The sequence below is a fragment of the Schistocerca serialis genome, chromosome 9, assembly GCF_023864345.2.
Source record: "Schistocerca serialis cubense isolate TAMUIC-IGC-003099 chromosome 9, iqSchSeri2.2, whole genome shotgun sequence".
In the NCBI taxonomy this organism is placed as follows: domain Eukaryota; kingdom Metazoa; phylum Arthropoda; class Insecta; order Orthoptera; family Acrididae; genus Schistocerca; species Schistocerca serialis.
In genome coordinates this window covers 349,738,491-349,751,731 of record NC_064646.1, presented here as the reverse complement: position 1 = coordinate 349,751,731, position 13,241 = coordinate 349,738,491, and the positions used below count along the sequence as shown (strand labels likewise).

At 41.7% G+C, this 13,241-nt stretch overlaps 1 protein-coding gene across 1 annotated transcript in view; it reads right to left on the bottom strand.

The window, feature by feature from the left end:
* LOC126419917 (serine/threonine-protein phosphatase alpha-2 isoform) overlaps window positions 1-13,241 on the bottom strand; it is a 53,435-nt gene that overhangs the window by 22,623 nt on the left and 17,571 nt on the right. The window contains exons 2-3 of the mRNA XM_050087198.1: window positions 559-690; window positions 152-382 (exon numbers count right to left, since the gene is read on the bottom strand). Coding sequence (XP_049943155.1) covers window positions 152-382; window positions 559-690 — 363 coding nt within the window. The remainder of the gene's footprint in view (window positions 1-151; window positions 383-558; window positions 691-13,241) is intronic.

Below are 13,241 nucleotides of genomic sequence, written 5' to 3'. Positions count from 1 at the left end.
TTCAATGGTCCATGCTCAGTTCTATAAATACACTACTGAAATTCACCTACTAGGGTAGTAATTCAAATCTTAAGTTACTTAAGTAATACTTTAAACCAAAATATATTTTGAATTATGTACTAGACATCAAAATACAATAGTCTTAACTCACATTCATCATAAAATCCATATATCCTATTGATACTGGCACACTCGTGATTTCCTCTTAACAGGAAAAAGTTTTCTGGATATTTAATTTTATAAGCCAGTAAAAGGCAGATTGTTTCCAAAGACTGCTTCCCTCTGTCCACATAATCCCCAAGGAAAAGGTAATTAGATTCTGGTGGGAAACCACCATATTCAAATAATCTCAGGAGATCATAATATTGACCATGGATGTCACCTGCAATAAAAAATAACTAGTAAACAACAATTACAAAATTTTCACATAAAATTCTTTTGAAAAGATCTATCAGTCTTGGTGACAACTTATTTCAAACATCAATGCAATATCAGAGTAACTATTCATCATGAGTAGACTACAGACAATACACATGCTTCAGATACCAACACACTCACCGCAAATCTTAAGTGGTGCTTCTAACTCCAGCAAAATTGGTTGAGAAAGAAATATTTCTCGTGATTTTAAACACAGACCTCTTATTTCACTTTCTGTTAGCTGTACATTCTTGCCAGGACGAGCACCACGCACTGCAGAAAGAAATGAAAATGCTAGTAATATTCTTTGTTGTATTACTTTTAAATTGCATCTTCAAAATGGGCATGAAATAAAATTAGCAGTTCAAACATACTTTGAAGAACAATATTATACATTTTTCTAAATACAAAGTTTATGACTTCTTGTTTAAGAAAGTATATTAAGAACAAAGATGAGGTGACTTACCGAACAAAAGCGCTGGCAGGTCGATAGACACACAAACAAACACAAACATACACACAAAATTCAAGCTTTCGCAACAAACTGTTGCCTCATCAAGAAAGAGGGAAGGAGAGGGGAAGACGAAAGGAAGTGGGTTTTAAGGGAGAGGGTAAGGAGTCATTCCAATCCCGGGAGCGGAAAGACATATTTATGTCTGCTTGTGTCTGTATGTGTGGATGGATATGTGCGTGTGTGCGAGTGTATACCTGTCCTTTTTTCCCCCTAAGGTAAGTCTTTCCGCTCCCGGGATTGGAATGACTCCTTACCCTCTCCCTTAAAACCCACTTCCTTTCGTCTTCCCCTCTCCTTCCTTCTTTCCTGATGAGGCAACAGTTTGTTGCGAAAGCTTGAATTTTGTGTGTATGTTTGTGTTTGTTTGTGTGTCTATCGACCTGCCAGCGCTTTTGTTCGGTAAGTCACCTCATCTTTGTTTTTATATATAATTTTTCCCACGTGGAACGTTTCCTTCCGTTATATTAAAGTATATTAAGAATAGTATATGTTGCTTTTACAGAAACTACTGTCAGTGTTTCTATGAATTAAAACATATACAAAAATTGTTCTGGAGGAATAATAACACCACACAGTATTTTTTATTACTTACAATAAATAACTTGCTTTATGTTTTGACTGAAGCTAGTCATGTGAATGGAGTGTTTTTACACTTAAGACTTCCTAAAAATTTGTTGATTACTTGAGACATGTTGGAAGTTTGAGTATAATAACAACATTTAACTTACTAAAACTTTAACTTTATTCTATCATTGCAATTTTTCTATGTGTTGAGCTTTTTCTAGCATTTAGCACTGAAATTTGAAGTTTACACTCTACTTACATTTCTTCACTTAGAATGTAAGTTGCAATTTTACATTTGTCTACAATGAACTGATGGTATATGCCCAAGTTATTCTATGCCAATGTATGCACTTCGTTCAACCTAAATTTTCTACACATTCACTGTGTAAGGTCATGTGCCTGCCTTGGTAACTTAGTATTTTGTGCACTGACAACCTTTAAACTATAATTACTCATTTTTGACAAGAACTCCCACAGTTGAGCCATTAAATTTTGAATATTAAATAATGCTTATTTTTTCAATAATTTCAGAGGGTTATTTATTTTATAGGAGACATTCGAAGATTACTATCTCAAAATTTTAATCGCTTTGCAGTTCTTGGACATACATTTTTGTTTTTAAATGCCTTTTCCTTAATATTTTTTATATTTCTACTTGGCTTTTAGCCATCATTCCTTTTATGCTTTCTACAGTAGTCATAATGGCATTTTATGATGATAAATTCAGTTTCACTGTAAGATACACCAGTTATGGAAAAGTAACAGATCAGCACTCACAGCCAAACTGGCAATGACATGGCATACCCAGTATGACTTAACATTTCTTCAATTGGTACTACATGAACAGACTAATGTGTTTGTTAACAAACATCAAGGTACCTATAACACTGACATTCGCCTACTGTAGAATCTTTGAACACACTTTAAACCTAAGCTTCATGAAGCCTCTAACACCTTTCTCACAAATCATGACAGTCATAGACTGACGTTATCACATGGCTGCAGTAGTATTTGTTGACTACAGAAAAGCATTTGACTCGGTACCACACAAATACTTAAAAGTACAGTCACATGCAGTAGCAATTTACAAACTTGACTGGACTCTTCTGGGTAGGGAGGAGGATGGTTGTTATCTATTATGGATAGTCACCGACAAGAGTAGGAGCATGCTAATGTATCCCAGAGACCTGTTTCAGACTCCTCAGTGTTTTACACAGTAAAGCTTCATGAAAACAATGTGTGTAACTTGGGAATCTGGCCAAACCACACAAATGTTTCAGTCCAGACAATACAATTTTATGTGTTTATTTTCGTACAAATGGGGGAATGCACCTAGCACAAAAGTGGAATGTGAAGTTTAAGACTTAATTCAATGTATAAAGTGGAAAAACTTTTACAATACTACACATCTATGTCATCCAACAGCATTGTTAGCTGCAAGAGGCAGATGTGCTTTGTTGGTGCTGCACATTTCAGCAATTTTAACTGAGAAACTCACAATGCAGTGTTGTTCTTCATGCAATACCCATGTTTATTCATGTATGAACAGCAGACTTCGAAGTTTTCCTTTGCGTGAGACCACGTGTACAAGATTCATTTGCCATTTTGAAGTTCTAGTTTCACATATTTTACTCTTCATGTCAATTCTGCGTAGTCTTTCACTGATTGTATCAATACCTGTTTATATTATGAAATTTTGAACATTCTTAAGTGTCGCAATGAACTCTTGGTGTTATTGTCAAATATATAGTTAAGCTTGGTTGAGCTCAAATTTTTTGAGAACAGTGGGCCTAGCCACATTCAAAACACTCATTCTCTAATTTCCTTGCATAATTTCATGAGAAATTGCTTACTTTTGAGAATTTTCTGAACCTCACAAAACTATATTTTCAGAAGTTATTGGCCCGAACATTTTGGATATGAAACTTTCATAGCAAATCAGTGTTTGTGGTTCACAGTTCTGCCACAGAATACATCAACCCCTGAATTATATTGTATAGCAACACACACATTTTTGAAAATTTTTGGTACCTAGCTCTGCCATTTGCATAATTTATGAGCAGTTTGTTGTAAAACAGCAGATATTCTACCATATCGTGTTATATCTAGTTTTCCCTTAAAGAGCAGCAGCCCCATATAACACAATATGGTAGAATATCTGCTACAGTAACTTTATATGTATATATATATTCTGCATTTATCAAAAAGTTTGCTAACAACTTTAAATAACATCAAAACATTTTAGAAAACTAGTGTATTTGCTTCAATTCTTATAAAGGAATTAGTTTTTAGCTCAACAGATTGAAAGATAATCAGCAGACTTAAAGTTATTTGCTCATTGTCTCATAATATATTCCACCAGCAAAAATGCAGCCACACTGTGAATGTTGTTCTCAAACACGGGAAAAGTTGTTGACATTCGTAAGCAGCTGGAAATCATACTGATTACTGTCAAATGATAGGCAGCTGCTGGAACTGGTGTGTTGAAAGAGCTCCCAAGAGTCGTGTAACTATGATAATGGTACCAGAGATACCTCAAATACTATCTTTTCCTGTGGATCCTTTATTCTCCAGGGACAACACAGAATCTGCCATTACTCGTCCACTTAATAGCATGTGGCATGTCAATGCATCCAGTACAGAGTGGATGGAGACTAGTGAGGACCAAGGGTGTTTTAGCAATCCCCTTAAACAAGTGGGGTACCATCTCATCTCACTGAAACAGCCAGAGGGACTCAGTTCACCCTTTTTTGGTAAACTTTTTTTGTTTGATGTCAAGAGCAGACAAACACAAAAACGTAAGGTATATTAATTGTCAGCAGTTCAAATGTACCACAAATGATGGTACCCCAAGGAAAATGACAACAAGGGACAGGAAAGGTCACCAGGTGCACTCAGTGTATATGCCTGGGGGTTTCATTCAGCATGTTTAAGAGGCTATTACAGCAGGCACTGAGAGACCAAGGAACAAGCAACTGCAGAGTGTGGCACACATTGGAACAAATAATGTCTGTCATATGGACACTGAGGTCCTACTTTGGACTTTCCAATGACTGGCAGAGAAGGTTGAGAAGACAAGCGTTGCACATGGAGTTTCAACAAAGCTCATAATCTGTAGCATTATCCCCCGAATTGATCACGACACTTTGGTTCTAAATCAAGCGGTCTGAACCAGATACTTCAAAGGTTATGTGGCAATATAGGCTACAACTTCCTGGACTTATGCCATAGGGTTGAGAACTGTAGGGTCCCCCTAAATAGGTCAGGTGTACACAACATCACATCAGAGGCTGCTACTCAAGTAGCTGACTGTGGAGTGCACACAAAGGTTGTTTAGATTACACAACTTTCCATCTAATCCAGATAGTGATAGCTGTATGAAACCTGCAGTACCAGCATTAAGATCGAAAGAAATGCCTCTCAAATGTGGGAGCATTAAAATTCCGATGGCTAACTGCCACAGCTTTCACAACAAAGGCTTTGTATCAAAGCAGTCACGTAGATGCAGTATTTCTTGATTTTCGAAAACCATTTAAATTGGTACCAAAACTAAGCTTATGGTCAAAATTATGATCATATGAAATATCATGTGAAATTTGTGACTGGACTGAAGACTTTTTCGCAAGAAGCATGCAGCATGTTAACTTGGAGGGAGAATCAGTTGAAGTAACTTCAGATGTTTAACAGGGAAGCGTGTTGGGACCCTTTTTGTTCATGATTTATATTAATGACCATGAAGACAATATAAATAGTAACCTGAGACACTATGCAGATGATGCAATTAACTAATAAGTACTATACGAAAGAAGCTGCATAAATACCCATTAAGATCTCAATAAGGTTTCAAAGTGGTGTAAAGACTGGTAGCCTGCTTTAGATGTTTAAAAAATATAAAGTTGTGCACTTCGCAAAATGAAATCTTAGTAATGCCTGAATATAATATCAATGAGTCACTGCTGGAATCAACCAACTCATACAAATACCTGGATTCAACACTTCATAGGGATATGAAATAGAATGATCACATAAGCTCACTCGTGGGTAAGGAAGGTGGTACAATAATGAGGAAGTTAAGCTACAAATGAGAGTTTACAAATTGCTCGTGCAACCAGTTCTAGAATACTGCTCAAGTGTGTGGACCCATATCAAATAGGACAAGGCAGCATGAATGGTCATATGTCTGTGTGATCCATGGGGGAGTGTCAATGTCACAGAGATACTGAAGGAACTGAACTGGAAGACTAAGTTGTATACTATCCCAAGAAAGTTTTAAGGTAAGAACTGGCTTTAAATGATGACTTTTAGCAATATACTACAACATCCCATATGTATCACTCACATGGGTATTATGAAGATAAGATTAGAATAGTTACTGCACACACAGATGCATTCAATCATTCTTCCTGCACTCCATTTTGAGTGGAATGGGAAGGAATTCTGATAACAGATATAGTGCAACATACCCTTTGCCATGCACCTCACTGGTTTGCAGAGTATAGATGTATACATATAAGGACACTACTTTTAACATGGACTGTACAGCCCCAACTGTTATGTGAAAGAGGAAACTATTGTTCCATTAACCAATGGTTTTACCTGGCAAGGTGAAGCATTCCATAGAAATGTACTAAGTGCATTATTTTCTGGCAGTTTCAACTCACTTTAAGCACATTGTGTGTGAACATGATTAAGTATGTCATTGACATTTAACAAAAAGATTAAGGTAATTGAGGCGAATGAGAAAAAGATACAGGACAAATGTATCAAAGGTAACAGGCAAATGAAATGTGACGAAGATGGGAAATAATGAAATTAACACAATAGCTGTTGCCAATTTATTTATGGAGATATTCGAACAGCGAGCACTGCAGACTGCCAGTAAAAAGCCAACTAAATGGTACCACTATGTTTATGACACATTTGGAGTGTGGACTCGTGGTGAAGAGCTGGATGTCTCCTTGGTGCATCTGAGCAGTATTAACCCGAAAATACAGTTTACGATGGAGAAAGAGAGCAATGGTCAACTCAATTTCCTGAATGTGTCGCTAATTTAATGGGTGGATGGGACGCTGGGCCACAAGGTATATAGAAAGAACACTCATACGGATCAATACCTCCACAAGGAAACAAACCATCATCCTAGGCAAAAAAAGTGGTGTCATGAAATCAGGACAAAATATATGGGGTGCTTTCCACGGAGTGGAGATCCCAACAGAGAGACGTTCCAGCCAGCAATCCCACCCGAGGGTGTGCATCAGGAAGGAGACATCCCTCAGTTGCAAAGAGGACAGGATACAAGGGCTGTCAGAGAATTGGCAAATGGCGATTGCGTAAGAAACCAAGACCTGGCTCCATCCATATTTGTGGAGGGGGAATCCCTGTTTCTGTGAGGGGACTGTCAATGAGACTAGCATGAAACGCAATGACAGCCAGTCACACCCAATAGTGTGCAACAAGATCAAGTAGTGTGACTGGAAGGCCCATCAGATGGCACCTTTGAGCTGGTGTTCAGCAGATGTTACCAAGTGGGAGCTGCACCATATGTGAAATTATTCCACATTCAACACTGGCATAACCAGAGGCCCAACAGGAGGTACAAGCCCACTGATGGTGGTGAGGAAGAATTTGACACTTCACACAGAACTAAGGAAACACACTCAGTCCAATGGGTACTGATTGAGATGCCAATTTTAATCCAGAAGAGGCAGAGGGATAAAAACTCAAAAATCCTAAAGGGGCCACAAAAGCCCGTCATGGAGGGTAACCAAAATGTGACAGTGTCAAGCTGTGCCATATGCCTTATGTAGGTCAAAGAAGACCGCAACAAGGTGTCGGCAGTTCGTAAAAGCCTGTCGGATTGCTGTTTCCTATCTGAATAAATGGTCAGTTTTAGATCGCCACATTGATACGGGACAAATAACCCCAGAATTCAAGTACCCAACACAATCTGAAGCTAACCATTCTCTCTAGCAGTTTACAAAGTACGTTGGTCAGCCTAATCTGTCAGTGAAGGGGACTAGTGGGGGGCTGAAACAGAGGGAGGCTTCTTCAACTCATTTCTGCCGAAGGAAGGTAGCAGAATACAAAAGATGCCAATGCTGTCGCAAAGTGTGTCACGAGGTGTTCCACAAAGACCGATGGATCAGTACAAACAGAGCACCCTGTGGAATAAGACCCAGGGCAGACGACTGTCGCCGGTGGCCCAGAAGGACCAAACCTGAGATGAAGGGACATGACCCCAGGCAGGTAACAATGCTCCCAACATTCCTTTTTATTTTGCTTAATAAGGTAATGGGCCTTAGCTCTGAAAAGCTTAAAAGTGCATCATTTAAATTGTTGCAGCACCTGTTGGCAGTTCCCGGACAGTGACTGCTACGTCCTCAGTCCACCACAGTGTCTGACGATGAGGGGGATATGTGGATGGGGGGAGGGGAGGGGGGGGGTTAGCAGTGCCAACAGCATGAAGAACAGTGGCAGAGAGACCTTGCACGACTGTATCAGTCCAATCCAAGAGAGGCGACTAAGTGCACGGCAGACATACGCAAAGCCCAACTAATTCTGCATAATGCTGAACATGGGGGCCTATGGCTGGCGGTGGCAGGGGAATGACGATATCACTGGAAAGTGATCACAATCACAAAAACAGTCATGGTGTGACCATTCTAGGAAAGCCATGAGAACAAATGAAGAGAACAAGAGGTTGATAGCAGCAAAGATGCCACGAGCTGCAGTAAAGTAGGTAGGGGAACTTTCATTGAGAGGAGAGAAATTTCTCTTTGTCTGTAATGAGATGGTCAATTAGAAGACCCCTATTCATCGAAGTGATACTCCCCTACAGGAGACTGTGTGCATTGAAGACCCAGGAGAAGATGCAGGGGTGGGGGTTGCTTTATTATGGTAGACAATTCAACATCAAGAAATTGCCTACCTGGAGGGAGGTGGACATGGCAAATGGTGATTGTGGGGTCATTCGCACTCTTACCTCTACTGCTTCCAGGTAGGTCTGAAGGGGGATCCAGTCACTAATTACATCAGTGAGAACCAAAGTGTACACCCCTCCAAATGCTATACTGGGACCGGTACGGTTCAGATAGAATGCTCAAACAAAACTTTGGAGAAAGATCGTAACACAAGTGTTTCTTGAAGAGCAAGACAGAACACAGAATAAGAGGAAAGTAGTTGTATTTTCAGTAGGTGACATATCTGTTCCAATTCCATTGGATTAGCGTGTTGTGGGAATCCAGGTTAGACAAAGAAGGTGAGGGGAGGTCATGTCATTGTCAATGATTGCATCAACGAGAATGGTATAACATACATAAATAAGATGTAAGACTGGTTGCAAGGGGGAGATGGAACTTCCAGGGCCTTGTCCCGAGTCTTTAATTTCTTCTTCTTTCAGAGGATGAGAAGGGCAGGGCACAGAGAGAGATCAGGCTTCCACTATTTCTGAGACCAAAAGAGAGCACATAGGGCATGCACAGACAGTGCCTCATGGCGAAGTTGCGGTAGCAGGTTTCCAGCCTGAGACACGCTGAGGAAAATGTGAAAAAGGATGAAAGAACAGGCAGTAGGAAAAAACTGCTAGGAATACTGGAAACCCGATGGATAGCCAGGTCGACATAAATCAGAAAACCAAGATAATGGAAGGACAAGGAGGTGGGGAAGGAGCAAGGATGGTGAGAGAGGGGCACAGTGAAGGAAACACAGCTGGGGAAGCAATAATGGGCTGAAAAACCTCAGGGCCCATGGGCATCACACACAAACTCACGAAAGAAGTGAGAGCCCCTGGGGATGTCGGGGGGGTAGGCAGGTGAAAACTTACTACTGTCCGGACCCAGGTTCCTGAGCAAGGCTCTTAAAGTCACTAAAGAGCTTGGGAATACGGAATATAGTACAATGCATCCACAGTGGCAGTTTCAAAGCTAAACATCTGCATGGAATGATTTGTGTGGAAACTATTGATGTGCATGGGCATGTAACAACATAATGGAAGACAACTGCAAATTAGGACCCAAAAGACATGTGCAATGCCAACAAACTGGGGCTCACAAAAATTAACAGTCCGATCTACATGACCAACCACAACTTAAATTCATTCCGAAGTGACACTTGGCACCCCAAATCTAATTAAAGCGAGACCTCTCCCTAACAGTAAGGGATGCAGTGTCACAAAGTGAAGCATGAAAATACATAGTCATAGAATGAAGCTAAGTGAAAGCTCAGTTTGTATTAGTATTAACTTACATTTTTCTAATGTATATTAAATTTGAATGTCGACTACTGTAGTAGCAACCATAACTGAGTATACTACACTGGTCAAAACAATTAAGGGGATCAGTTGAGATATCCGGGTTCTGAAGTATTGTCATCAGCAGAATGAACTAAAATGGTTCAATGTTTTTCTGTTGGTTCTACAGAGTGGAGACAACATTATGGTCACCGAGATAGTGGTAATAGGGAAAGTTGCTGCATAGGGGGTTGGTGTTGACTTGTGTTTACTCTACCAAACAAATTACACAAGCAGTTGGGTTCAGATGGTGTAGTGAACAGGTAGTGCAATGCAATGACGTGACTTACCCGAAGCTATGGCATGATGGGCCACAGGACGGTTGGAAGCGGGACAGAGTGAGATGGCTGCAGCCACTGGAGTGTCCCAAAGAGTAACTTCCAGGACCTGAACATTATTTCAGACAACAGGAACCATTAAAAGAAAGCAAGGACAAGGTCATCCACAAGTAACATCAGCAAGAGATGACCATTACCTCCGATTAACAGCCCGCTGAAACAGGAGGCTGAATGCAACTCAGCTGCAACGCACCCTCCAGGCAGCAACAGGCTACCCAGTATCAGCACAAAGAGTCAAAAATCACCTTTGGGAATGTGGCCTCTACACACGGAGGCCTATGGTGAGTGTCCCATTAAAACCACAACACCATTTAGCCCACAGAAATTGGGCGGAGAAACATCAGGATTGGAGCTTAACAAACGGCTCCGGATACTGTTCACAGACCAGTCAAGATTTTGTGTTCAACTGGACAATCGTCATTTCCTTATCTGAAAAGAACACTGAACTCTGAAAAATCCTGCTGATGTGCAGAGAACACCACCATATCATGGTAGTGGACAAATGGTGTGGCTGGTTGGTTTAGAGGAGGAGGGGGAGGGGGGCGGCAACCAAACTGCGAGGTCATTGGTCCCGGTAAAAAAATTACACAAGGCCAAGAAGAAAAGAATGGAGACGTACAGCACAACAGGAGAAAGGAAGAACCAAAAGAACGAGAGACAACCAACACTACTATGGGCAAAACAGGAAAAGAAAACCACAGAGAGAAGCAAGAAACAGGTAGAAGGGGTAAAAACAAGAGTGTAGATGATCTTGGCTGGCCAACCTCACCGTTCTAAATTGGCGCACAGCTCATTGTCAGACTGCAAAAGAAGTTCCCTGTGAAATATGATTCCCTGGTCCACATTTAAGTTCTTATGGGGTGTGATGGTTACAGAAACATCGCCCAGCTTGTCATAAGCGAGTAACACCCGTGACTGGGCAGAGCTTGCTGTTTTGGTAAAGTGACCCAGATCTCAATTTGGACAAGCCCTCAACCTCTCCAAACTTGTTCTCTAAATGCTCAAGGCTTCATCATAAAGATTCCCATCAGCTCTCTAACATATAAGGTATCGGGGCAAATAAAAGCCACTGACATCCTTAGCCTGATGTTCCCCCCATGGTGTGACCAGGGAGGGGAAAGATTTGAGGTTGTGCTTTTGTGAATTGAATTGAGCCCGTGAACTTTTAGAGACTGCTGGTGTTTGACCAACAGCAAGAGATGATGTACTACACTTCATCACTTGTCATTCACCCTGATGCCACCCACTCCGACCAGGGGCCCCCCCACGGGTGCCACCCAGCTGCCGCAAAGGCCAGCTGGCAGGATGGCCATTGCCAGGAGTTCCAATGCCCCACAGGGATGGGCATCTACCCCTTGGCATATGTAGGGAGTTAACGGCGTAGGCATCAGCAGAGTAGTCCCTGTGGGGTCAGGGGCTACAACCAACAGGGTACATGGCAGCCCCACCACAACTGACTGGCTAAAGTGCTAGGTATCAGGTGCAACCACACACACAAGTCCATATCAACACCAGCTTAGAAAACAATACTGCACAGTTGATGGAAAAACAGGCACCCAGGAGGGTGACCTCGCCTAACAGTTGGAGAATGAGCAGAAGTGCAGATCCAAGTTGACGAAGGATGCGATAGGTCTCAGTGTATGATGGACAATGATGCACCATGTTGATGGACAATGATGCACCATGTAAGGTGCCCTTCCCAAATCGGATCTCTCTTTGGGAAAATTTTGAAAGATGGAGGTCAAACCCTACAAGGGATCATCACAAAGGCCAAAACATATGGGACTCCCTTTAGTCACATCTTACGATGGGCAGGAATACCTCGGGCCTATTCTAACCTCCAGACCCACAGAGGGTAGTGCAGAAGACACCAATAGACACAACCCACAATGGTGAACAAGGTCAAGTATTCACAAAGTGGAAGGAGCTGCTGAGCCATAACAAGTCTGGACATGTCCAGAGCACGGTAGAGGTGGAAAGCATTAAGATTCTGCATGCAGATAGTCTTTAGTTGGAGAATATGTGGCAGCCACATCAGCTTTTTATCAAAAATAAGGCCCAAGAAACAGGACTGTGCAACAACATCAAGAAGCTGGTCACCTAGAAGTTCTGGGGTGTACTGTGGGTTGAGTGGGAACTGCACCAGATGCAAACACCATCGACATAAAACACGGGGTAACCACAGGCCCAACAGAAGGTACAAACCCACTGATGGCTATGAGGAAGAGAGTGACAAAACAGAACCCTGTGGATACGGTTCTCTTGAATGTGAAGGGCACAGATTAAGTTCCAACTCAAACCCAGAAGAGTTGGTGAGACAAAAACTCTCAGATAAAAATCTGAGAGCCCCAGCCATGGAAGTTAATTAAAATGTGATGGCACCAAGCCGTGTCAAATGCCTTATGTAGATCAAAGAAGACCATGGCAAGGTGTCAGCAGTTAGCAAAAGCCTGTCAGATTGCTGTTTCCAATCTGAGTAAATGATCAGTTGGACATCGTCCTTGCCGAAAAGTAACAAATACGGGGAAAATAGCCCCAAGATTTGAGTACCCAACAATCAGAAGCTAACAATCCAACCAAGCAGTTTACAAAGTACATTAGTCAGACTAACGGGGGGGGGGGGGGGGGGGGGGGGCTGGGCTGTAGAGACACATTGGGTTCTTCCCAGGCTTAAGGACAGGGATAGCTATACTGTCTCACCACAGACAGGAAAGCACCAATTAGCCAAATGTGGCTGAAGACCACGAGCTGATGCTGCCTCTGCAGAAAAGCCAAGTGTTGGATCATTTTGTTGAAGACTGGAATCTGAATCTGTGGTTGTGTCCTGTGAAGAGGAAAGAGCCTGCAAGAATTCCCATTTAGTGAAGAGTCCATAATACAATTCAGCATGGTGCAGACCATAACAGAGGGAGGTTCTGCTGAACTCTGCATTTCTGTCGGAGAAAAATAGCGAGATAGGAAGATGATTATTATGATAATGCGAAGTGTCATGAGGTGTTCTGCAAAGACCAATGGATCAGTGCACCAAGCACTGGAGGTTAAGACCCTGGACAGCTGACTACCGTTGACAGTCCAGAAGGCTACGGAGCTTGGACCAAACCTGCAATGAAGAGGCACACAT